Consider the following 27,495-nt stretch of genomic DNA (forward strand, 5'->3'; position numbering starts at 1 on the left):
CCAATTAAGTTTTAATTCTATTGTATCTGAACTTAAATTATCACTTGTCCAATGGGATAGCTCTACTGCCTTAGCTGAGCTCAAAAAGCTAAGATGAGTCATACCTGCCTAAAACATGAAAAGGAGGAAATCCCTAGGACTGTGATGGTGAACCTGTGGTACATGGAGCCATATCTGTGGGCACGCGACCATTGCCCTAGCTCATTCATGTGCCAGCCAGCTGATTTTCGGGCCTTCCGGGCTCACTGGAAGTCAGGAAAGGGCTGTTTCTGGCCTCCGGAGGGCCTGGAGGGGGCCGTTTCACCCTCCCCAGGCTCCTAGAAAGCCTCCGGAGCTTGGGGAGGGTGAAAAACGGGCTTACAGGGCCCACCGGAAGACAGCAAATGGGCTGTTTCTGGCCTCTGGAGGGCCCCGGGGGGGGGATTGGGAAGGCCGTTTTCGCCCTCCCCAGGCTCCAAGAAAGCCTCTGGAGTTTGGGGAGGGCACAAACGGGCCTATTGGGCCCACCGTGCCATCGCGTGCCAAAAGTGGGGGAGTACGAGGAGGGGGTCACGCGCACATGCCTGGGGTGCATTGAATTATGGGTGACTCCCCACGCTCTTGGCACGCAATGGCAAAAAGGTTAGCCATCATTGCCCTAGGATGTTAGGTAGACTGAAAATAACATCAACGTTTGGAAAAGCATTAAAAAAATGGAGCTCAGGTGAAAGCAAACTTTTAATTTCCTCTTTGTGAACCGGATGCCCAAAAGATAATTACTATTATTTCCACGGTGGTTGGGAATGCTGGGAATGACAGTACTAGATTGAGGAGGGCTAATTTATGGGCTTGAATGTCCTTATTTGAGCTTGCAGACAAAATTAAATCTCAAAAATGAATGATGAAATATGTAATCTATGCACACCAGCTATGCATCTCTCATGGTTTGTTAGATGCCATAGTGCAAGGGTCTCCAACCTTGGTCCCTTTAAGACTTGTGGACTTCAACTCCCAGAGTCCCACAGCCAGCAAAGCTGGGAGTTGAAGTCCACAAGTCTTAAAGGGACCAAGGTTGGAGACCCCTGCCATAGTGCATAGTTCCCTTTCTCGTCCCAATGTTTCTTGTTTCTTTTTTTTTGGTACTCAAGTCTGTGCTTCTCTAAACTTCCGATTTAAAAAAGGAGCAGAGCTGAATTTGAGCATCAATCAACCTGCAAAAAGTAAACAGCGTGAATGTGGGAACCGTACTTAAGTTCTTGTGCAATAGCAGCGATCTGTTCCACACGGTCCTGGTGAGCAGCAAGATCACTTTCAAATGCCTCATGTTTCTTTAGCAGAGCCTTGATCTCCGAGAGGGTGGCAGTTTCGTAATCCTTCTGCTGCAACATGGCTTCTTTGCCTATCAAGAGGTGGACAGCAAAGAGGAATGAACAAAGGGCCTAAAGGTGATCAATTTACATAAGAAATATCTTCTAACGGAAGTTTTTTTTTAATAGCAATTTAATCATATTAGTAAAAAATAAGTTTGTTCTGTGAGAAATACTGACTCAGAGTCACCATATTTATTTGGCAAAGTCTGATCCCCTTTAAGTTCAATCATTTTTCAGCCCTCCCGTTTTCTGGAACATAAGCCATCCTAATGGGGGGTATTTTCTTTCCAGGGCCTCTGGTGGCTCAGCAGACTAAGTCTGTCTGTTATTAACACAGCTGCTTGCAATTACTGCAAGTTCAAGTCCCACCAGGCCCAAAGTTGACTCAGCCTTCCATCCTTTATAAGGTAGGTAAAATGAGGACCCAGATTGTTGGGGGCAAAAAAAGTTGACTTTGTATATAATATACAAATGGATGAAGACTATTGCTTAACACAGTGTAAGTTGCCCTGAGTCTTCAGAGAAGGGCGGGATATAAATTCAAATTTAAAAAAAAAAAATGCTCCAGAGCAACGGTCTCTAACCTTGGTTCCTTTAAGACTTGTGGACTTCAACTCCCAGAGTTCCTCAGCCAGCTTTCCACAAGTCTTAAAGGAACCACGGTTGGAGACCCCTGCTCCAGAGGCAGGACTGGAATGTTAAAAATCTTTTAATGTTGCTGCATGTGGGGGGGGGGGTAGCAAATTTCTCAGTTTCACCATAACCCAAAAAAGAGACATAAAAGGAAAAACACTTGAGTAAGGTAAGCATAAAGTATGATACTTGTACAATTGTTTATAGATAGCGATGCTCCCCGCACATCTTCCCTCTACTTTGCCCATGCCTGATAAGGTAGATGCCCTGTCCCTGCTAAAAAAAAATTGACCTTCATGGTATGATTAATATACTATTTTTATATAGCAAAATCAAGATGTCTTATAATGGAAGATATCCAAAGGCAGGGTATTATATTCAAAGTGTCCCTAGTCCTTGCTAGGCACCATTTACAGCTACAACTCCCACCGAAGGAAACTTTGGCTGAAATGTAAGAACTGACTTTAATAAAGAAATAAGTATTTCTTTTTCCTGTGGAAGTCTTATAGGTGTAATCCTTTAAGGTAGTAGTGTCACAGATTGCCAAGGTTAGGTGTGTTTTTAGTAGAACAGGGCAGGCTTGTTCTGCGTCTTATGTATTAATCTGACCTTGAACCACCTGACCTTTATTGAGACCCTGGTCAATAAAGCTTTGCAGACCAAGTGTCCTACAGCAGCAAAAAAGCAAGAGGCAATTAGCACATTTCCAATGTGCTTGGTTGCAAACCAATTAGCACATAACACTAAAACCAACTGAGCTATAAATTAGGTGAAGAATAATCCATAGAGAGTCTCTTCCCTGTTACTTGTAGCTAGGTTTTTTAATTATGGACAAGAGGAGGAGGTCTACTGAACTACGATAATCTAGAGTGGAAGATATCCATAATATCTATTCTGGCCGAAGTTCCACTTGTGGGGTATTAATTAATTTGGAGAATTAATGGCCTTCTTCTTGCATTCTTTTAGAGAGTCATTGAGGCCACCTGGGGGTTTATCTCTATCATCAGGGTCACCTGAGTGGTGCAAATGGGTGTGGAGCCTTCTAGGAATTGTTGGAGTGTGGACTGTGTTGTAGACTGGAGATAGATGTTGTATTCTCTGTCGAGAGAGGGCAGTTAAATTTTGACAGAGATAGCCTCTTTGACCCCTCTTTCAAACCAGCAGTTCTTTCTGTCCAAAATGTGGACTTTGCTATCTTCAAAAGAATGCCATTTGTCTTTTAAATGCAGATGGCTACTGAATTTTGTCCTGATGTGTTTGCTCTCCTACGTTGTGCCATGTGTTTATGAATTTGCATTATTCAGGTGACCCTGAAGACACAGATAAATCTCCAGGTGACCTCAACGACTCTCTAAAAGAATGCAAATGACCAGCTGTCTGCAAGGAGTATAAATCAGAGGTGGGCTTCCACATAATTTAACAACAGGTTTGCCTAGTGCAGAACCAAAAATGTGAGTGCCTTCCGCACTTGTGCACAGCTACAAACACACGGCAATTTCATGCGTGCGGCTTCTAGCACACCTTCTCGGGCAGCCACGCTGAGTAGAGTGGGTGAGGCGCAGAAATCAGCTGTGCTGCATGGGCAGGGCAAGTGAGCCAGAGAGTGAGATATATAGGACTGGATAGCACCAGGGCGGGTGGGCGAGCCCAGCTGGTGGTCGGAACTACCGGTATGGACGAACCGGCCCGAACCACCACCAGCCCATTTCTGATACAAATCCTTCCATTCCCCAACATCCAGCCAGAACTAAAGAAGCTTCTTGGATAAGAAGTGAAATGTCTTCAAAGAAAAACCAGAAAGTCCACTTGCCTCTTGAAAAAGCACCTTTGGGACCACCAGGACCTGGATGACTAAGAATCTCCATAGACCCTTGATCCTTTCTAGCTGGGGGCTTATCTTTCTCCCAAGCTCAAGCTTTGACTCTTTGCTATTCGAATCAGAAACTGGTCCTGTCATTCTCCACACATATAATTGCAATAATGAGACCATTATTGCAAGAAGTTTCAGAAAGTCTGTGGTAGATCTTTGGTAAAAACATCTGTAGCTTTTTCTCTCTGGTTGGAAAACATAAAATGAAGCTTTCCAGCCTGTAATTGACCAAAGATGCATTGGTAATCAACCAAACATTAAAAAAAAAATGCTTGAATGCCCTGAGATCAAGACTTCATTCACCAGGGTCCAGGCTTTGCAATTGAGCCAATATGCAGATATGTCATGGATTCCTTAGTCACATTCTGCCATAAGCTATGGTATATCTTCTTCAACCAGGATAGAGCTCAATTGCTTCCTTCATTAGCTGAATTAATGTCATTAGCTGACTCCCCATTGCCTGATATGGACTTTGTTGAAGGTATTGTAGATACCTTCTTATTTGCTTATTTTGGCCTTTGCTGTTGCTTTCACTAGACTCCCCAGGCTACTAAGTATGGTCATCAGTCTGACATCTATGGACATCTATGGAGAATTGGATTTTGTGAAAAGGCTGTAAAAGATAGGAGCCACCACTTGAGGGAGCTCTTCAACTTCAATGGGTGTAAAGGAATTTCTGGTTGGGGAAGGTATGAGACTGTGTTAAGAAGAGAAAGAAGGGGTGAGCTGATGAAGAGGGACTTAGAGAAGATATTACCCTGCCCAGAGACACAGGGAAGCATGAGAAAGAAATTCAAAAGAACTCGAGCCTTAATTTTGTTTAATATAAGACTAGATGGAGAGAATCTTGGACAAGGTTTCAAGACTCTTGTTAATAAATCCTGTAACAATAAAGTAGCATTTCTGGAATTCCTGTTTCTTGGCTTAGCTTGCCTTAAAAGGCTGATTCTGGATTTTTATATCCTTAAGTTCTGGAAGAGGAAGGAAATCCATTGGGGGTGCATGAGTGAAATCTTGTCTAATCTATGGAAGCTACCATCTGGTGCGGCAGACTGGTGAGAGGCCTGCTTTTACATGCTCCCCATGGGACAACCGGCTAAAGAGTCACAAGTTGTCCCTTCTTGTGGGTGGGTGATCACGAGGGTGGCCTGAATTTGTTGCGGCATGGCTCAGTTAATTATTACATGGCCTCCTGGGGTTTTAAACCTGAGGTTTAAAAATGGTAACATCTTGAGGAGGAGGATTTCTTGATGGAGCTATTTGATCAAATCAAGTGCTTCCCTGCCCTCAGTGGTAGATTGAATGTGTGTTCTGCAGGTTCTCTAGAGCAATGATAAGCTAGTGAAGGCTGAGAATAATACTTGGCTCAAGGATGGTGACTCAATTAAGGGAAGAGCTGGCAAAGCTCAGCGGAGCAAAGCTGGGGTTGCCCCCTTCCCACACCAACCAAGATTAAAATATTTTTAGTCCTGCAGGTCCTGAGAAGCAGATATACACAACTCAAATAATGGGGTTTTTTGGCTGGGCCGGGGCAGTTGTTTAAGAACTGGGATCGGGAGACACCCTAAAAGTTCTATTAATAGGAAGCATTTTCCCTGTTCTTCTATAGAATTATCTAAAATATAGCAATACACTTTTACATTTATTTTACATGTATGCATATAAACAGCTGTATGCTATCCTTCTAATGTATATGCATCACTCCTGCAAGTTAAAGCACTCTCAAAATTTTGTTCCTATTAACTTGATGGTTTTTAATCATTCCGTTTCTGTCTTGTCTAGACCACAAAAATCTCTAATAATAATAGAACACATTTAGATGTTGTGTTACCCTCTGTCCAGGATTCATGAATGGAAGCTTTTTGCCGGAACTTCTCTGCCAGATGATCCAGTCGTTCTAATCGTCGAATGTCATTCAACAGCCACTCTTCGTAGCCTTTCTCAGCCTGCTCCAGGCCACACCAGGCGTTATTTATATCCTGTAGTATAACCAAAGCAGAAGCATAACACTATCAAGAAAAGGCAGACGGATTTAAAATAATTGAAACATTTCTCAACATGGTGAGAATTAAGTTTGGGGGGGAATCTCTACAATCGCACTATGAATGGGTGGAAAAAAACTGGCAGATAGACTGGCAGACAAACAATGAAGTTCTGGCAAGGAGATCTGAGACAATACAAGGTGGGAGCTAAAGACAGTTAACTTCTGTAATCAGAAAGGACTGGGCCAGGTAATAGAGAGGTTCCCTAGCAAGCATTTTGATCTGCTAAGGCCTGAAGGTCTCCTGCAGAGGGATGTATTTTCATTTCCATCCTGGGATTGATATGGTGGTGAAAGATTTGCTCAGAGATTTTGATAATAAGAAATATAATCCCCTCCAGTGATCGTTAGATTTTCCTCTTTATTATTAAGGAAGTTTGTTTAAGAAGAGGCCACTTCCTGCCATCATCTAAGGAAGGGGTGTCCAATCTTGGCAACTTTGTAAACTGTGGATGCTGGCTAGGGAATTCCGGGAGTTGAAATCCATAAGTTTTAAAGTTGCCGTGGTTGGATGTCCCTGATCTAGGAAGATGCTGTCTGCCTTCTCTGATATATAGGTCTTTTGGTGCTATGAGATTTCTGTTCTAAAACAGCCACCATGTATTGACTAAGAGATCCGGGTTCAAGTCCCCTATTGACCATGGAAGCTCATTCGACTGCTCAAGCTAATTCAGAACGAGCTGAGCAGGGAAAAACTGGAGGAAGGAGCACTAAAAGTACTATCTTAAGCTCATGAAAGGAAGATGGATTTAAATCTAACAAACCCGTTTAAAAAGTATATGAATTTATTATTCAGCTAAAACTTCGGTTAAAACAAAAACTCTCATGTGTGGTGTCTGTTTTCTAGAAGGGACAATCTGTTAGAATATCACTTGGCAATTTATAATCTGTGGCTATTACAAGTTGTAGTAAAGCCCATGGCAACCAATATACATTCAGCTCTAGGAAACCGAGTTCCACTGGCCCATGAAAGCAGCAGTAACAGTAGGAAACCCTCTTTGCCAAGTCAATGTGTATGAACTCATTAATCTAACACACGCACCGAAACCATTTTCCCTTCCGAAGGCATGAAGGCTGGCCTGTTGCTAAGCCTCAGCTTAGTTTGCAATGTGTTGAAGTTGATTTCCAGCTGGCATTTCTCTTGGACTTTGGGAGGCTTGTGAAGGCGGCGGTAATCTCGGAAATCTTCCAGTTTCTGCTGCATGGCTTGCATGGTGTTCTCAGGCGCCCGATTCTCCAACCATGGTATGGTGCGCCGGATCCATTCCAACAGCTGAAAATACCCAGAAGGGAAAAGTCATAATTGCTGGAAACTAAAATCATAGCTGGTATTGAATTTGGTCAAGACTTTGATTTCTGTTGGGAAGTTTTGCATTTTCTTCCATAGTAGGTAGCAGTGCACAGCCAAGCTTGGCTGGTTCCCCCCAATTAAGTAGAGTGAACTTAACTAGCATTAGGGTGAAAGGTTATTTGGAAATGTCAAGACTCTGGCTAGATAGGGAAGTCTTTAAATATTCTGGAAGAAGGCCACAACAAATCTCTTCTTTATTACTGCCAGGCAAATCACACAGAGACACATTCAATTCAGCTTGAGGCAGCCTTTTCCCCTTTTGTCTTTACAGCTGCGTGACAAATTTGTTCATTCATCCCCAAGACTGGTTTTGGGAGGCAGGCTTAGTATTAGGTAGGGACCTATCTAAAGAGAGGGGTCTTGCGTATTTACAGCATGAAGGGAGAGGCAGCATTTCTTCATATCTTGTAGAACTGTCTTGCTTAAAGATAACTGCTTAAACATTTAGAAGACCAAAGGTTCTCTCCCTGAGTGTAATGGTATGTGAGAATGACCTTGGGAGGCAAGGCAAGGCGAGATGCAGCCAAGGGAATGGTGGGATAAAAGATAGCCTGAAGCAGGAATGTGGGCAAGGCCAGAGGCTCAGAAGAGACCTTCTCTAGTTTCTTGGGCTGTAAAGGGGATGTGGGGGGAGATATATAGAATACCTTCAGACCTGCAAGATTCTATTAATCTTTGTAATCTCACAATGAAGAAAAATTAGCTTGTCTGCCCATGTTTCCTGTCTACTTTACCTCACAAAGCTAACTCTGGGTCATAATGTGCATCTGTTTATCTTACAGATTGAATGATCTATAATTATATTTATCTATTACCCTGTTTCCCCTAAAATAAGACATCCCCTCATAATAAGCCCAATTGGGCTTTTGAGCGCATGCGCTAAAATAAGCCCCCCCCCCAAAAAAAATTAGCCCTCCCTGAAAATGTTTAAATGCATCTGCAGCCAGTCCCCAACATTTCCTCTGGTTAGAGTTAGGGAAACAGAACTGAAAATCAGGTAAGACGGCAAGAGGAGCCCCGTCTTGCTCCATGCGCCCGAAAATAATAAGACCGATCACTTATTTTGGGGTTCAAAAATATATAAGACAGGGTCTTATTTTTGGGGAAACATGGATACTATCCGACTACTTAACATTGTTTCTAATGTATGCACACTATTTTTAAATTACTACAGAACTCAGATATTTTGGTAGTATTAGCACTCATTATAGATTTAAAATCTATTTGGATATAATACTATTCTAACACAAATGTGAATATTCTATTAAACCACAGTTCCAGGAACCATCCCGAGAGCCACGCAGTAGCATACCCCCGTTGTAATTGTTCATAAAGGTTTTGATTGTTATATTCCATACTGACTTTCCTGGGACAGGGGCTCTCCAACTGTCTTTACCTGTCCCATCTGGACCATAAAGAGGGACATGCTATGGATCCCAACCGTGTGTGGGCTGATAGGGCTCAGAGGAGAGTTTTTTCTTTCCTAGGGTATACACTCTGAAATATCATCCCTTTGGAGATTAGATTGGTCCTGCTTAGTAGTGGGTTTCAGAAACTTTTTACTACAGGTTCTGTGGGTGTGGCTTGGTGGGCGTGGCATAGCTTGGTGGGCGTGGCTTGGTGAGCATGGCAGGGGAAGGATGCTGCAAAATCCTGATTTCCTCCCAATCAGCTGGGACTTGGAAGGCAGAGAATAGATGGGGATGGGGCCAGTCAGAATTTTTACTACCAGTTTATTTATTTATTTATTTATTTATTTATTTATTTATTTAATCACATTTTTATACCGCCCTATCTCCCGAAGGACTCAGGGCGGTTTACAGCCTGATAAAAACACAAATATAAATACAAGATAAAACACTAATTAAAAAACTTATTGAATAAGGCCGAATTTAAAATTATAATTAAAATAATAAAACCCCATTAAAAACTAAATTTAAAATTAAAATTCTAGTCCAATCCTGCGCAGATAAATAAATGTGTCTTAAGCTTGCGGCGAAAGGTTCGAAGGTCAGGAAGTTGACGGAGTCCTGGGGGAAGTTCATTCCAGAGGGTGGGAGCCCCCACAGAAAAGGCCCTCCCCCTGGGTGTCGCCAGTCGGCACTGCCTGGCGGACGGCACCCTAAGGAGTCCCTCCCTGTGAGAGCGTACGGGTCGGTGGGAGGCAATCGGTGGCAGCAGACAGTCCCGTAAGTAACCCGGCCCTAAGCAATGGAGCGCTTTGAAGATAGTTACCAAAACCTTGAAGCGCACCCGAAAGGCCACAGGTAGCCAGTTTTCTGAACTACTCAAAATTTCTGCTACCAGTTCTCCAGAACTGGTCAGAACCTGCTGAAATCCACCTCTGCTCCTGCTCCTGTTGGCCTGCTGTAAGGCTTTGAAGACTTGGCTCTGTTCTGAAGCCTGGGACCTTGGGGATGCAAACCCCATCATCTGGTTATGTTGAATATGGGACAGGTGTTTTTTCATAATTTTTCCTGGTTCCTATATGTTTCATGTTTATTCTGTACGCGTTTAGCTTTTTAATATTGTTAGTTGCCCAGCGTTAAAATGGAAGGTCATATAAATCTAGTAAATAATAAAAATAGCATGCTGTAAACAACAGTGCTGCTCTGTTTCTTCCCTCTTCACACGTTTGCTGTTGCACTCCAGTAAATCAAACTATTCTAAAGAACTCTCCTGGCTAGACCAAAGAAATTGAAAGCAAGGCTACCTACATCACTGGCCAACTTCTCATAGTCTTCCATTAGCTGTTCATTCTCTTGATTCACAGCCAGAACCTTGCAGATGCGATTGGCTGCCGTCTCAGCCTGTTTAACAAGAGAGAAAGAGAACAAGAGAAGAAGAAGAAAAAAATAGTATCGTTAGCAAAGTTGCTCCATGTTCCAAGAGAATGATACTTGTCCTGTTTTCTTTTAATACTTCAAAAACTTGTTAGTACCACCACTTCTGGGAGATTAGGACGAGAGGCACATTTTGGGAATTTCAATCTGAATGTGAACTTGTCCAACCTGAAATGTTTTGTTTTTTAATCCTCTAAAACAAAATCATCAAAGATAAAACGGCCTGAAGTAATCAACGGAGAGAAGAGGAAGAAACACCAAGCCCTGAATTCAGATCCCAGTTAAAAACAATACCTGACAATCCTTTGCACTGTTATGAGGATAGGCATTTGGCACAAGCCATATAATGATATCACATGACTCATAAGGTCGTCATGCAAGTTATGTAAAGGACCTCATAACACGTGACATCACTTGTCCCTTTGAACATCCAGCAAAATGCCGATGGTCAGGAGTTATCTATGCTGCAATATTATTTCAACTGAATTATTTGCAAAATTTTACTTTCAAAACAATAATTTTATTTTAAAAACAAGAGCAGCTCTTTTGTAACTTTCTGTCTTTTGCTCTTGTGGGTTTTACTGCTTGCTAGCAAACAGTAACCTCAAATCTCTAGCATGTTTGAACTTCTGTATCCTATCGCAATGGCCAAAATAAATGACAAAGTCCAAGCTTTGTTCCGAAGTCTTCAAATACTTCTTTACATTATTATATGGGGCCACCTATGGCAGAGAACTAAGCTTTCAGAGAATTAAGCTTTTGCTTTAGAAACTTTGAGCAAAAAAGCAAAGAAAAAAATTCATAAATAATAGTACTCAAAATGAACAAATATGTATTTTAAAATACATGGCTATATCATCCCAAATTAAATAAATTTAATTTAAATAAAAAGGTAGCATCCAAAGCATACTGTGTAGAAAATAGTTATTTTAAATCTCCTCTGATCCTGGCAACCAGATTGGTACAAAGTATTTGATATTAAAAAAGGAGATCAACAAAACAGCAAAATTGTCTTGCTTTTTCTCTAGGAAATGGGTGTGCCCTAAGTTTAAAACTGCCATAATAAAAATGTTATCCTAAAAAACTATGTTCTGCAGTTTTTATTAGGTTAAATGTTTAATTATATCATTGCTTTATTTTATTATTTTGCATAAGTGATCTGCATCTTCTAATTAAAGTGCAGTACAGTACTGTTCTCTGAACACAGAAACTTTTTATGATTTTAAGCTTGTATTTTTTATTTTTTATTTTTTTTTTGTTTACATTTATACCCCGCCCTTCTCCGAAGACTCAGGGCGGCTTACAATGTATAGGGCAATAGTCTCATTCTATTTGTATATATTTACAAAGTCAACTTATTGCCCCCCCAACAATCTGGGTCCTCATTTTACCTACCTTATAAAGGATGGAAGGCTGAGTCAACCTTGGGCCGGGCTCGAACCTGCAGTAATTGCAGGCTTTGTGTTCTTAATAACAGGCCTTACCAGGCAGAGCTAAACCGGTCAGACAATAATAATTGTCAATTGCAAAAGGCCACACTACTTGGATCCACACATATATTACACTGATGCATTTTGACATCCTAGATTCTTGGGAAGAACTCAATGCATATAAGGGCCAACATCAGCTACAGAATTGGCAGCTGTGAGTTCACTTTGTTGTGAATAGATAATAATAATTTGCTTCTATTTACCTTGTTTTGACCAATAAAAATACAAGCTTTCAAATTCCACAAGGTTCTTCTAGCAATCTGGATACTGACAGCACAATTTGATATATTTTTATTCCAAATTAAGTCTCAGTTTTGACTCATGCTTAGTTTTAGATATGTCACATAACATACAATAATTAAATTCTCAGCTGTTTACAGAACATTGTGCTTTGGCTCATGCAAATATTTTTAACCAGTTTAATTAAGCAGGAGATTAAAATTCCAACTGTAAGTAGCTATACTCTTGAGGCACTGGTTTGGGAAGCGAGAAATTAGCTTTCTATGTTACAAAATTCATTTCTTCACATTAACTGCTCATAAAATATATTGTACTGTATATATATAATGCAGAATGAAAAATACTGATCTACGGACTTATGTGAATTGATCATTTCCTCTATCAAGGGTTCAATTTTGAAGGAATCTTTTTCAATTATTTTTTTTTACTGTCCTTTGACAGTAAAAATGTTATCTTCCAAGCTATATTTGTCTTAAAGTTTCACTCATCAGAATGCACCATTTTTCTGGGTCACTGTCCAGTTTTTTTAAAAGGGGCATCTTAATTAATGAACTAAGTATGAGAATAGCTTGGACAAAGACACATCCACGGAATTTCCCTGAAAGATGCCAGACTGCAGTGGCTCTGAGAGCCGCAGATTTTACACGTTTTGCTCACCTCTTTGCTTCATTATCACATTAAAAAAATACAGAATAAACATGGTTACTGCAGAACACACTTTGCTCCTAAGTTAATCCATAAATAAAACTCAATATCCATTTTTTTTCAAGAAACATAAAAAAGACTAAAACTGAATTAAAAGTCTTTATTTCCAGAAATCCACAAAGTAAAGTATTAAAAACAAGTTATAAGTACCAATTTAGTCATTAAAAATGCTCATGCACTTTAGGGTTATGAAAGTTAGAAGCAGCTGGGGAGGAAAGGAAGCAAACTGACCATAGCAAGTGTATATTTAGAGAAATACTCAGATAACACCCCACACACACACACACAAATCAAATGAAGGAAAAGCAACCCTACGTACGCACACATATCATGACAGGCAGGGGCCCTGTACCTTCAGTGACTCAGTATAACAGAATGAAAGAAGCAGAAAGTTGATCATGTGACTTCCCCTTCAGAGCTGGTAGCAGTAATGAGAAATCTGAATGAGAAATGGAGTGACATCACAGTAAATCACCTAGTCAAGAATTGGGGTGGAGACTGAAAAGATAACCATGTGCTCCTAGGCCTGCACCAAAATGCTACATGCTCACTGTGCATTAGCCCTGCCAGCTAACAGAAATGGGTCAGGAAAAAACTTCAGAGGAACCAAATCCTTGTGGGCAAGCCTCCCCACCCTGGTCCCCTTGAAAATGGCTATAGTTCAAGAAGACCCTTAACCAAACAAATGCGGTCTAGAACAACTCGCCCTGACCAACTCACTCCATCTCTCTTGCTATAGCCAACTCCCCAAGGGACAACTCAACACAGGATAACTCAAGAGAGGGGCAAGTTAATTGCAGCAGGTCTTGTCTTGCTTGAGGTTTGAATCTTCTCAGGTTAGAACTCCCCAAAGCTGGGGTCAGCCAGAGCATAGAGTCACTTGTCCCTTTTGTCCCTCTCTTGAATTATCCTGCATTGAATTCTCCCACAGTATGTTGGCCATGCAAGTTGGCAAGGGCAAGTCATCCCATTCCAAAGCCAATGAAAGACCCATTATGTCACACATGCCCTATAGCCAGGCCATTTCTGAGTCAGGTTCATCCTCATTGTGCCTCTTGTGTTAACCAGTAGGTTCTGCCTTCACGTAAACCAAGGACCTTTGGATTATTTGAGATTCTGAAAGAAAGCAAACTTGAATCCTCTCTTCCAGTCCTAAGATACAAAAAGGAGAAGCTAGAGTGGCTGTGTATTTCTTAATTCTTTCACTTTCTTGCAGGTAGATTGTGGGGATGTAAAACTTAAGGGTTCCCACTCCTCACTTTTACACAATTTACTTGATCAGGGGCTTTTTGTAAACAAAAACAGGAAGTATGAGTTTGTCAGTAACCATATTTTTTGTGAAATGTTAAAACAAGGAGCACAAGCCTATCAATTACACAAAAATGTATGGAATTCTTTCTGATATAACTAATATATAACTGATATAACTCAGCTAATAGTTCTGTCTTGACTGCTAACCAATTCCAGGTAACACAGTTACTCATGATCTGGGCCAGACCCATCATGTTAATATGAACATGGCTGACATGTTAGACTTCAACTCCCAGCATCCCTATCCAACCCATGGTTTTGTCCAATTCCTCTCACTGGGGAAGGCAGATACTCAATCAATTATTTTTAATAAACTTTACACCAGTTTTTTGTTCGTTGAGAACAAATCTAACAAATCTTCTAACTGAGAAAAGCTTTCTAACAAGATGGGTAACAATGCTAATTGCAGGCTAAACATAGGATCTACTCATTGGTGGATAGAAATGTTATTTTAACAGTTGTGTTCACCTATAACTCAAAGAAATGAAATAGTGAATTGTTATTTAAAATGAGTAGCAAAAAGTATGTATTTCTATTTATTTACTGACAAGGGTTTCAGTTAACATATTGAAGCCTGCTGAAAAACCTCTGTCAAATTGCTACTTTCCAAAGAAATGAAACCGAATCTATGTATTCAAAGAAAGCTCTCTGATTGTAAATACGGTAAGTGTAAAAACCAACTTTCTATATGTTGATGTATATACTCTGCCTTCTGCTACATTTCAAACTATTTACAGAAGAAGACTTTCTATCAGTCTCAAGCAGAACTGAGCAAAGTTTTCAGCACCATTCTAAAATAAAACTTGTATTTATAATTCATGTTGTCTCTTAAGCACTGAAACAGCTTTAGAAAATATGAAGGCAAGCTTTTAGTAAACTTGGTGACACAGGTATTTGAAAACCTGGATTTTCCATTTAAAATTATATAAATTCAATTTATATCCCAGTTTTCTCAAACTAAACTTTTTTTGTATAAAAGCGAGAATGAGTAAAATGTGTTCTTTTCAAACACACACATTAAAAAGATCTGCTAACATCTTTCCGCAAAATATATTCTCTAAATAGTCACTTTAAGCACATTATTAAGCCGTAGGCCCAATTCTATCATTTCCAAGGTGACAATGAGGTACTACTGGAAACAACTCAATCAGAAACTAATGCAACTTATCAGCTACACATGAATTGGGCCTGTGCTTTCAAACTTAGTTTATAATATTTTAGTTTGATGCAAACTTTGAAACCCTATAGGCTTGATAAATTATTTTGGAAAATGAATACAATGTGCATGCTAATTATTACTATAAGAAGATTACATAATGGAAAGCTAGGGTGAAATTTCTAAGATTGCCTTGCACAGTGAGCAAGATTAAGGCTCACATCAGCTGTCCTCAAGTGAGCACAAGGATCCAATGCGAAGCTATAAGACCATGGACTAAACGCTGCTTTCCCCTTGGTAGCTTATACTCAGGTATGGATAAATGCATTAGTGCCAATTCTGAAAGACACACATAAGCTGCTGGTGTTTTTTTTTTACAAACTGCACACAATCAGTGAAACTGAATCCATAGAAAACAAAAACAGGCTGTGCCCAAGTACAAAAAAGTCAAGGGAAGAGCAGCAAGCTGTATGGCATGGGGGGGGAAATATCATTGGAGAGATGATTATAGAGAGTTTAAAAAAAAACAAAATAAAGCTGAAAGGATAAGAAAACATCGCAAATGACACAAAGTAAAAATAATACCAGGAACACCACTGAGTGGCAGAAGAAGACAAAGAGGTGGAAGCAAGGATAAGCAAGAAAAAGAAGGAGTATGCAGAAACTCTTGTAATACAATCTAGCCTTAGGACTAGATATTAATACAGCTGTACCTCAACTTGTACCCCAACAAGTGTATTGGAGTGCAAATGTAATTCTTCACTCCAGTGTAGGGTTTCCAGCACATAAAAGGTGAGTTCCAGGTTGGGGAAAGCAAGGTAGGACAGGACTTAATACTGCATTTAAATATTAAGATGGCCTTAAGAGGTTTCTCCTCCAGTGGAGGAAAGACCTGGGATCTTCAGAAAGACTCCTAAGAAGTCTTTTGCTGAGGGTGGATCTGGCAAATTGGACACATTTGTCTTCTTTTTTTAAAAAAAGTTGTTTTGGGGAGGTCGATGTAGGCATGTTCTGATCACATTGATATTAAAACATTTGGCTTTTTTATGATTACATATATCCTAAAGAGCACACTAATACCTACAATTATAAACAAGCTGGAATCTTTAACTCTACTATTCATATATGTAGCCAATAGCAATGGAATCCTCTCGCTAATTGAAAAACAAAACAAAACCAGAAATAAAACCTTTTGAACAGCTGGCTTTTTTCCCCACTACAGAAAACAAATCATATACAATGGCACTCATGTACAGCTTTTTTTTCAATATAGATACAGAAACTATAGCCTGGAGAGAAAACTCAGAATGAAAGCTCTGCTCATCCTTGCTCCTCTTAATATTTTTCTGCCAAAACTTTTTTGTAGCCTATGACTATCATTAAGTGTTGTATCATTAAGTGTTAAATTGGTACCCTATGACTATCATTAAGTGTTGTAAGATACCTTGATAAAGGTATCTTTTCTTTTATGTACACTGAGAGCATATGCACCAAGACAAATTCCTTGTGTGTCCAATCACACTTGTCCAATAAAATATTCTATTCTATTCTATTCTATTCTATTCTATTCTATTCTATTCTATCCTATCCTATCCTATTCAAAGGCTGACTGATCTCTATTCTGCCCCTCTCTCAGGAAAAGAGAGTCATGGTTCCTTCCATTTATGGGATATTTCTAATTTATCCTCCACAAGAACTGGGATAAAGATTCAATTTGAGAGGAAACCACGTTTTTAGAAGAAAAAAAACATTGGAAGAGTTTAAAAAGGACCTCTTGGTAGAAGGTCCCACGACTGGGCATTTCACTCCACATTGAAGTCTGTGTGGTTGCCACTTGCAAAACATCTCAAAAGAAGGAGTGTGGCTGAACTCTACTTGCAGCAGGGTCTCGCCCTCTAGTGCAATGATAGTTATGGCCACACTACTAAAACACCTGTAAACTGGCCTTTTTAAAAACACCCTCAACCAGTTCACTACTGTAAATAGTAGACTAGTGCTATATCAGTCTTGAAGAACTATCAGGCTTTAAGAGGTTCCAAGGGATTCTGCACCCTGTAGAGAAAAGGGAGACTTTGGAGTCACTTGGAGAAGACATGAACGTTGTCAAATAAAGTAGAACGTGTTTCCTTAATTTGGATTAGGGTCAATACAGCCTGGGAGCTGTAGGCAGGAAACTACGTCCAGGAAAATGCAGAGTTCTTCTATGTCACAAGAAAGAAACAGAGAGCTCAGCAAAGTTAATGGTCTTTTTTTTAAATCCCCAAGATATTTAAGAATGATAATATTAGAGCTCAAAATGAAAGCCAGCACTGGATTCCATATCTATAAGAGTTTATAAAACTTTTCTCTAAATTTGATGGGCAGGAAAAAGGAGAAGGAGGAGGTGGTTAGGAGTAAAGGCTCACCTTCTGCGCACCTGAGAAGGCGTGGTAGTAACATGAAACATAGGTCATAATGGCCTTCTCATCCGGCCTTAGCGTGCCTATAATATCTGTGCAAAGAAGGAGAAGAGGTTGAAAGGATAAAGTAAGAAGCAGCACACAGAATAAAATAAAACAGTCATGGGTGATAAGAGAGGGGGGGAAACTTCCCATCATGCATTGCAGGACAGGCCAAACAGATTTCCATGCGGAGTGCTGGGGATTTGAATCAGAATATGACTGGCAGAATTGGCTTTGTGGACTCCATGAACCTATTACCACCACCTCTGTTAGTTTTACATGACACTATTGAACTTGCTTTTTTTTTTTTTTTTTTACACAACTCCACAGTCAGTATATTCAGCCCACTTGGAAATGGGCAAAATTAAGACTCTAGGAAACCAACTCCTGGCAGAAAGTAGACCTAGCAAAACAAAACAAGGTTATAACTTCTTTGGATGAGTTATTTGTCTACTAATTTTTGTGCGCGTGAAAAACCTTGATAACTATAGCACTCTTTTGAGTGAATAAACCTTTTGGCAAGTTAGAGCCAAACTATATCTTGGGAAATATTGCCAGCACTCCCTTCTAAAACAGTAGAACTCCCAAGTTGCATGACTACCGTGAATGAATATTCTTATCAACAGAACTTCTCTCTTACTAAGTGTTACTATATCAGAACAAAGAACTCTTGCTTTTTCTTCAAAATGTTAGCTTTCCTTAAAAAGAGAATTATTGCCAAGGGGAAACAACCACTCATGAAAATAAATTATATGCATTGTGTGATCCTTCTGGTCAGACAGATTAGCCCTTAGTGTCATCTTATGAAATACACCCAATCCCCAGAAATCTCAGGTTTGTAATTGCAGAATCAAGGGGGGGGGATACTGAATGCTTGTTATTTCAAACATGTGCAGCAAAAAAGCTCTGGATTAATCCCTTGCCAATATAGAAATATCATAAATCAACTATGCCATATATTGGATTGGATATTGGATTATTATTCAAGAAATGGTAGACTGAACTCAATTATAAGATCAGTGATATCATAGGGGAATTCTGGAAATGTATTTCATACTGAAAGTATTTAATCATTTGGAAGGTTTGAAAAACAATAACAAATGTTTTAGATTTGCTTCTGCTTTGTTTTAGAAGACATATCTCTCTCAAACCAAAAGTGAGAGGACTATCTTAAAGTTGAGTTCAACACAGTTCAACAGGTTTGAAAGTCACCTGTTTGAATTCCTATAATATTTGGAATAAGTATGTACTATATGTTTAAGAACATACATTTTTTGTAAAGTAAGCTCAGCCCATTTAGTCCAGAATTATTTTGTAAATATTCCCAAACCTGTAAGAGGATTTTGGTGACTCTATCTCTTGCTGCCTTGAGTCAAATTTTATATGTTTTCAATGCTATTTTGAAGTGGTTTGCAAGTTCACACCAAGAAAGGTAAGTTTATCTAATCCACTTTCATACTGCATCTTTGGAATTGTATAGTTAATTTTCCAAATTTCTGCTTTCATGCTCATATACCCAGAACGCATCTGTGTCTTCTAAATGAAAGATGGGGAGCATCTGTCAACCTGAATCTTGACACTAAATCATCCATGCACCTGACATGAAATAGTAGTTTCTTATTTATACCTCAGTTCATTGCAGTAACTCAGTATTAGTTCTTACTGAATTCAATCACATTTACTTCTAAGCAAATGTGAATAGTACTGCAAAGCCCCTTTGATCCAGAACAAATTATGAGACAACAAGGAACAATGGATTCATTAAATTATAATCTTCAGTGACAAGTTCTTACTTGGAGAATGAGCAACATTTCAGGGGATCAAAAGAAAAGAATGTAAACATACTTATTTAGGAAATCCAGCCATTTGCAAGATTGTGCCATTTTACCAAACAAGTAGAACTACCCTATGACAATTTCTTTTGAGAGGGTAAGGTCTTCTGACATCAGCAAAACAATTTTGCACAAAGTGACATGATGGCTATTTAACTGTCAACTTCCACAGTACTTCATTCACAAAGTTGTATTGCTGAGGAATCGTGGATGAAAAACTTTTTTGCAGAAGCCCAGTTATTTATTTTCCTGGTTAAAATTAGTGTTCCTGAAGATCACTGCAGAAGAAATGCTTGCACTGAGTGGGTCAAGGGAGAATTGCTGGTGCTTTCAAAGAGGCCACAAGACATGAGGAGAATGGCTTGGCATTGCATCACTGACTGTAGAACTGCATTTGATTAATATGCACTCCCAGATTCCTGTGCACTTGGAGTACCACTAAGACAACGCCGCTCTCAAATAATAATAACAAAGATGCCTGTAGCTAGATAGGAAAGAGAAAGAAAGAGAGAGAGGAGAGAGAAAGCGAGAGCAAGAAAGAGGCTTGGACATTAGCAAGAGAACCAGGTGCGCTGTGTGGAAGGAGCTTGGAATCCTGCGATACCTTCTGGGCTCCTGAGAAGGCGTGGTAGAAGCTAGAAACATAGGTCATGATGGCCTTCTCGTCAGGACGGGCTGTTCCAACAATGTCTGTCAAAGAAAACCTGAAGTTAAAGAGCATCTTAACTTAGGGGAAGTGAGAAAAGTGAGGTACTAGGGGCACCAAGTGAAGAGTGGAATAACGTTTTAGTTCCTGCACATTTTTTCTTACAAAGGCCTCTTTGGATGTGCTTAGGAGAGGGCTCTCCTATGTTCAAGGGAAGTTATTCCTGCTTCTTTTCCCCTTGCTTAAAAAAATGGTTTTTGAGAAATGTGCAGACTTCCAAAAGGATAAGTGTCTATGAGGTCAGCAAAAATATGGAACATACGACTTCTAGATAGTTACTGTACTAAATGAAACTGCTATTGTCCCTCCACCCAAAACGTGCCAATTGTTTTGAATCTGTTTTTGGCCTGAGCGTTCCAAGCATTTGTTGAGGGGTTGTTATTATTATTATTTTATTTATTTGTATCTCAACTTCATTATTTTTACAAATAATTCAAGTTGGCGAACATATCCACACCTTCCTCCTCCTATTTTTCCCACAAAGTGAGAAAAAGTGAAGTGAGATGGGCTGTGAGAGACAGACAGACTGGCCCAAAGTCAGCCAGCTAGTTTTCATGGCTAAGACAGGGCTTGAACTCACAGTGTTCTGCTTTCTAGCCTGGTGCCTTAACCACTAGACCAAACAGATTATAGGAGTAGGTGCTGATCATTTTTCAAATAAATGTTAATGTTTTTCACAGCATCTCCTTGCTGCTATAAGGGGGAAGGAATAAGCATGATGATCCCTAGAGCATCAAAAAAAAAAAACTTTGATGTGAGTCTATATTCATTTCTTCTATGAGTTGGTCTTGGGAATCTCACCTAAAACTTCTTGCAGGGCATAAAGGTGAACATTAAAATCATTATTTAATTTTGATTGTCCCCCAAAGTGGTGCATTCTAATATTTCAATCTACAAGTCCCTGAGTCCCTTAGCTAATGACCTTATAACTGGAGAATTCTGGGAAATGTGGTCCTGAGATATTTTAGAGAAGGCTTAAGCAAATTAAACAGTGGACAGACTGGCAGTCACATCCTGCAGAGTAAGTCCTAAGTTTCTGTATATGGCTAAGATCTACTCTAGAAACAGTTCTCAAAATTCATGACCTAGATGGAAGGAAACAACTCGAAAGAGCCTAGCAAACAATAAAACTTTTCCCCAAACTTTAAGAAAAAACGAAAAGGCAATGTAAAGGGCCTGAAAAACAAAGGCAATGATAAAACTAGAATTCAGTGCCAGTATTGATTTCTAAAATACAGGGAGAAAAAAATATGAGTATTTAACATCAGTATTCTAGAATCAGATATCCAAGAACAGAAGGTTATATTAAACCTGTGTTGATCCTATTTAAAGGACAGTAGCCTAAGAAATAAAATGTCAAGATAAACTATTTAAAAAGGGAAAAGACAATGAAGGATGACTAGTCCTTTGTTCTATTTTCTCTTTATGTATTGTAGATTGCTATCATTTCACTGTTTGCTGAGAATTCGAGAATTGTTTGCCCAAGGTGGAACACTGAGTTAGTCCAAGACAGGTGTGCACCTATCACTGAGGCTCAAAAAGCACACCAGGGACCAGTGAAAGGAAGCATGAATGCCACTCTGCTATTATTTGTCTTAGCCCAGCTCACATACTTTTGCTACTACATGGAGCTAATGACCATGACAGGATCTCATGACTGGAACAAAATCATGCAGGACTTGACATATCATATTAGAAAGTCCCAAATCTGTGCTGCTCCTACTGATATGTACACAAATATTTTCTCTGTTGTCCTATTAATCAAATGTCATTAGTATTGTGCAGGATCCAAAAATTAGACCAATATTTTAAGACTGTGGTTGCTGTAGATGAATCAGAACTTAGTCTGATCTAACTGGGTCTAAATGTGTGATAAGGAGGGAATGATCTAGTAAGAATCTCAGTTCTAATAAATACATAAAGGCACTTTAAGGAACCTTTTGGGGGAAGTGGGAAGAAGAGAAGGGAAAGAGAACTGGATTTTACTATACCTTCTGCATCCAACATCTTTGGAATATCTAAGTATCTTTCAGCCACATCAAAAGCTGTATTCAGATTTGTAAGAGGATCATCCTAGGAAAAAGAATGTTTTATTAACAATAAATACATGATAAAAGAAAAAACTTCAATAACCATCAGTTAGATAGTATATTTCACTGAAAAGCTAGATTAGTTGACTCAAAGAAAACAGAGGAAACAAATTTAACTAGAGGACCATGGTCTTATCTAGCACATTTCTTCACGAAAAACTACTTTCTATGTTCTCCAGATTATAAATAACTTATAGGCACATTTTTATTTAGTTTTTTGAGTATTTTAATAGTAATTTGTATTACTGTCTTATATGGAGAGGATTGCTATGCTTTTAATTTTCTTTTTAAACTTATTATACTTCATTTCCCCCCACTAACCTCTCCAATGGATAAGGATGGTTTTCGGTGGCCCTGCTTTCTTGCATAATCATCTAACAAGTCAAACAAAGTCAACTCTCTCCAAGTCCTGCACATTCAAGGTTATCATTTGACTGGACCTAGGAAATTGGATGCGGTGGCTCAGTGACTAAGATACTGAGCTTGTCGATCGAAAGGTCGGCAGTTCAGCGGTTCAAATCCCTACTGCCGCGTATCGGGGTGAGCTCCCATTACTTGTCCCAGCTTCTGCCAACCTAGCAGTTTGAAAACACGTAAAAACGCAAGTAGAAAAATAGGGACCATCTTTGGTGGGAAGGTAACAGCATTACGTGCGTCTTTGGCATTTAATCATGCTGGCCACATGACCATGGAGATGTCTTCGGACAGCGCTGGCTCTTCGGCTTTGAAACGGAGATGAGCACTGCCCCCTAGAGTCGGGAATGACTAGCACATATGTGCGAGGGGAACCTTTATCTTTTATGGGTTTTGAGGGAACTGTTTTTTATTTTATACTGATCTTGATTATCACAAACAAATAATTATATGTACACCTCGGTTCAGGTTATGTACACTACAAGAATGATGTAGTCTTGTCATTAACTCTGCTTTCACATTTTTTAAAAAATAGGTGGGGAGAAATGGAGAACTTTGCACACTTTGCATAGGTAGCCTCATAAATGCTCTCCTATGAAGAAGAGCATTCTAGGAGCCGACAATTAAGATATTTATTCTAAAAGAGGAAAATGAAATCCTTTTGCCCTTAATTTGGGTAACTCAATATAACAATGTTCAAGAAACAAAAATAACCTTTTAAAAAGCTTCTGAAACATCCATTTTAGTTAACTACTAAACCATGTGAATTATATTATAGATAACATTTGAAACAAACCTACTACAATCACTACAGTTTTGTTTAAATTGTTCTTCTTTTTATAAATGTTAAACAAAGAAAGATTAGATTAACTTGATTTTCCAGTATGCCATTTTATTATATGACCTGTTAGCTGAAATATCTCCACTTATTTTAACTTTTGAGACAGTTGAGGAAAAGCATTTTTATAACTTACTGATAAATCAAATGGGTGTCAAAACTTTTAGTCAGAATCGGCAATAGGATTTAAATTGCAGATGGCTGCTATTTAACAAACATTATCTTCACAGTGATTTATGAGACCTGAACTACAGAAACTGTGGACATATTGTCCATTCAGATACTTTCCCAAAATGATGGATAAATTCAACTGTATCAAAAATAATTTCAACAGTTGACTGAATTTACATCATTGGTGTAATTATGTATAATCTGTAAATTGATGCAAATATAGTCAGATATAATGGATATTCAGCTTTAGCAGCCATGCCTTCCTTCTGAAAAGTCCATTTAACTGTATTAGGAGGTTTAAATACACACTTGTGCCAACACATGTTAAACATTATTGAAATGTCACCAGCTGCTATTCTTCTACCTTCTGCAAATCGAAGCAAGCATTTGAATTACCTGAGCTAGAATTCTGAAGGCCAAGGAACCGTCAATCTGCTGTTAATCTAGATCTTTGTCAGCATATAACTATTTCTCTTTCCAATCTGGTGCCTTCCACATGGAATTTGGAATGAGAGTCAGTCCAGCACATTTGGAGAACATCAGGTCAAAGAAGACTGCGTCAAAGTATATCTGAGCTTTTCAGAGAATCTACTTCATCTTAGGTAAAATTATCCAAAGATTTTATTCTTTTGGGATCTATGAACTTGAAACAGCCCAAAGTCTAATACAGTACCTTTCTTAGTTTTCCATAATCAATAAGTTCTGGACGGTGTCTGTGGATTAAGGCACAAAAACCAAGACCATCCTTCCAGCTGTAAGAGAGATGAAACACAATTAGCTATATTCTTCAAGATGCACATGATGACGAATTTGAAAGCAAACTGAAGACAGTCTAAATCAATAGTGTTCTCTGTGCACACAACTGGGCAGAGAGAATATAGCTGAAATAGGTGGCATGAGCCGACCCGTATGCTCACACAGAGAGGGACTTCTCAGGGTGCCGTCCGCCAGACAATGTCGGCTGGCGGCCCCCAGGGGCAGGGCCTTTTCTGTGGGAGCTCCTATGCTTTGGAACGAACTTTCCCCTGGTTTACGTCAAGTGCCTGATCTTCGGACTTTTCGCCGTGAGCTGAAAACACATCTATTTATTCAAGCGGGACTGGCCTAATTAAATTTTAATCTGGGGTTATTTATATTTTTAGGGTTTTTTAAACTATTTTAAATGTTTTAAATTTTTTAAATTTTTGGCCATTTTGTAATATGTTTGTTTTAGTCTTGTTTTAATTTATATATTGCGCTTTTTATTTGGCTGTACACCGCCCTGAGTCCTTCGGGAGAAGGGCGGTATAAAAATCGAATAAATAAATAAATAAATGAGCCTTGGTGGGGCAGTGGTTGAATGCAATACTGCGGGCTACTTCTGCTGGCTGTTGGCTCAAGGTTGCCAGCAGTTCAAGTCTCACTGGCTCAAGGTTGACTCAGCCATCCATCCTTCTGAGGTCGGTAAAATTAGGACCCAGATTATTGGGGGCAATATACTGCTTAGAGAGGGCTGTAAAGCACTGCGAAGCGGTGTACAAGTCTAATTGCTAGTGCTATCTTCCAAAATTACAAATGCTATTAAATTACAACTCTCTTCATCCTGAGCCAGCACAGTCAACAATCAGGGGCAATTCAAACTGTGGGCCAACATGTTGGGGAAGGAGGGAAACAAGTTGTCCATCTAGAGATTAATTGTACTTGAATTTAATCAAAGTTTCTATTCATTTTTGAAAGGTCAGCCAGTTTCATATTTAGAAGGGCCTGGTACCTGGTACCGAACTAACTCTGGAATAAAAATAAAGAAGGTAGATAGTCAGTAATGGTTATATACAGTAAAATAATGTTACATTGTTGTTCGTTCTTTCTTTTGCCAGATTTTGGCAAATAATGATTCCAGTTTGTCTATAAATGTAAGAAGTGTGACATAAGACATGAGCTGTTTTCTTTAAATGGGTGAAATACATTTACAGGTAGTTCTCGACTTACAACAGTTCACTTCGTCACAACGGCACTGAAAGAAGTGACATGACCCTTTTTCACACTTATGACCCTTGCAGCATCCCCATGGGTCACATGATCAAATTTTGGATACTTGGCAACTGAGTAACATTTGTGACAGTTGCAGTGTCGTGGATTCACGTGATCCCCTTTTGCGACCTTCTGACAAGCAAAGTCAATGGGGAAACCAGATTCACTTAACAACCATGTTACTAAATTAAAAACTGCAGTGATTCACTTAACAAATGTGGGAAGAGAAGTCGTAAAATGGGACAAACTCACTTTAAACATGTTTCACTTAACAACATAAATTTTGGGCTCAACTGTGGTCGTAACTCGAGGACCACCTGTACTTTAACAGAACTGAGGCGAGAGAGAAAAGAATAAGGACTTCAACATCTCTTTATATTTATTTTATTTATAATTACATTTTTATACCGCACCATCTCCCGAAGGACTCAGGGCGGTGTACAGCCAATATTAAAATACACATAACACTATGATATAAATATAATAAATAAACACTATTTAAAAAACAATTTAAAAACAAATATTTAGTGGCTGAATCATTAAAACGGTCGAAGACCGATTAAAAACCCATTAAAATTTCGCTAAAATACATTCTTAGGCTAGTCCCGCTCAGTGAAATAATAAAATCTTTAGTTCACGCTTGAAGGCCTGGAGGTCGGGGAGTTGGCGTAACCCCGGAGGTAACTTGTTCCATAGGGCTGGTGCTGCCACAGAGAAGGCCCTCCCCCTGGGGGCCGCCAACCTACATTGTTTGGTCGACGGCACCCTGAGGAGGCCCGCTCTGTGGGAGCGCACAGGTCGTTGGGAGGCAATCGGTGGCAGAAGGCAGTCTCGCAAATACCCCGGTCCTAAGCCATATAATATTCCTTTTCATTCTACTTCTTTATAGATTTTTGGCAGTTGTGCTGACTAACTATATTTCAATGGCTCAGGAGGAGGAGAGCAGTAAAGAAAATAAATACACAAACCTGTCATTAGAACATGATGCACTGCTTCTATTCTGGACTGCTGGGATCAACTATCATTAATGATCAACTCAGACCTAGCTTTATCATTTAAGCTTTCAAAACTGAGGTATATAGAAACATAGAAACAAGTCTGCTTGTTGTAGACAAAATGTGTATTTTGAAATGAATGTGTTATATGAGCAAGGATGAAGAAGGAAAAAACAGTAGCAGTAGCAACTACAGTCCCTTCCTTGGCTCCTCAACTCATTAGTTTGCATTAATTACTTTGTAAGTAATGTAAGAGCCATTTTACATGTCACTGTACATACCTTAAGCCCTATAAAAGTTATTTTCAACATCTCTCCATAGATGGCTAAACCACAGCATAACATTAGTTTTCCATTTGCATATTGAATAAACCAACACGAAACGACGCCTTCAGGTTTCAAGTATAACAAAGAACTGTTGTTTAAGTTAACAACAGATGAAGGGACGAAGAAGGAAAGTGAGCCCAGCATTCATGTTTATCTTGACAACGTTTAGTTTAGCAAAGTGTGAATATAGTCTTAACTGGTCCTATCTTTATCTTGGCTGGATAAAAAATTTTTTAAAAAAGCTTTAGCATTTTAACATAAATACCAGGGGGAATTGCATGTGAAATTATGAAAGCAGCATTGTGTTTTTGTGATACAAGGTCCAACTGTTTCGCAGGGATATTGTCACACACATGTAAAAAAAAAAAAAAAGGGGGGGGGGAGCAAAGTCTCCATTACATCAATGCCACATTGTTTGACAGAAACCCCATTCCTGAAGATGTGCCTGATGCCACGGTAACAGTGGAAGAAACCTTTAGCCAATTGCAGCCTTCAAATTTTGACTGGAAGGTAGGTTCAAGAGCACAAACACTCCATCCTCCTCCATCTAAGTCACGGGTGTCAAACTCCATCTCGTGGCATCACATTGCCATCATGCCCTTCATGGAGCTGGAGTGAGCGTAGCCTACACGTGACACATCCAGCCCGCGGGCTCTCAGTTTGACACCCCCGATCTAAGTGGT

At 39.4% G+C, this 27,495-nt stretch overlaps 1 protein-coding gene across 5 annotated transcripts in view; it reads right to left on the bottom strand.

Moving 5' to 3' along the window:
• ACTN1 (actinin alpha 1) overlaps positions 1-27,495 on the bottom strand; it is a 131,850-nt gene that overhangs the window by 19,104 nt on the left and 85,251 nt on the right. For 3 of the 5 annotated variants that reach the window (XM_058161898.1, XM_058161899.1, XM_058161897.1), the window contains exons 6-12: positions 24,155-24,233; positions 21,960-22,041; positions 19,867-19,952; positions 9,962-10,054; positions 6,936-7,166; positions 5,684-5,831; positions 1,228-1,378 (exon numbers count right to left, since the gene is read on the bottom strand). In XM_058161898.1, the coding sequence (XP_058017881.1) occupies positions 1,228-1,378; positions 5,684-5,831; positions 6,936-7,166; positions 9,962-10,054; positions 19,867-19,952; positions 21,960-22,041; positions 24,155-24,233 (870 nt within the window). Of the gene's footprint in view, positions 1-1,227; positions 1,379-5,683; positions 5,832-6,935; positions 7,167-9,961; positions 10,055-17,394; positions 17,481-19,866; positions 19,953-21,959; positions 22,042-24,154; positions 24,234-27,495 lie in introns of all 5 variants that reach the window. The other 2 variants (XM_058161901.1, XM_058161900.1) reach the window with 1 other exon arrangement.

Source organism: Ahaetulla prasina, chromosome 1 (assembly GCF_028640845.1).
Source record: "Ahaetulla prasina isolate Xishuangbanna chromosome 1, ASM2864084v1, whole genome shotgun sequence".
Taxonomy (NCBI): Eukaryota; Metazoa; Chordata; class Lepidosauria; order Squamata; family Colubridae; genus Ahaetulla; species Ahaetulla prasina.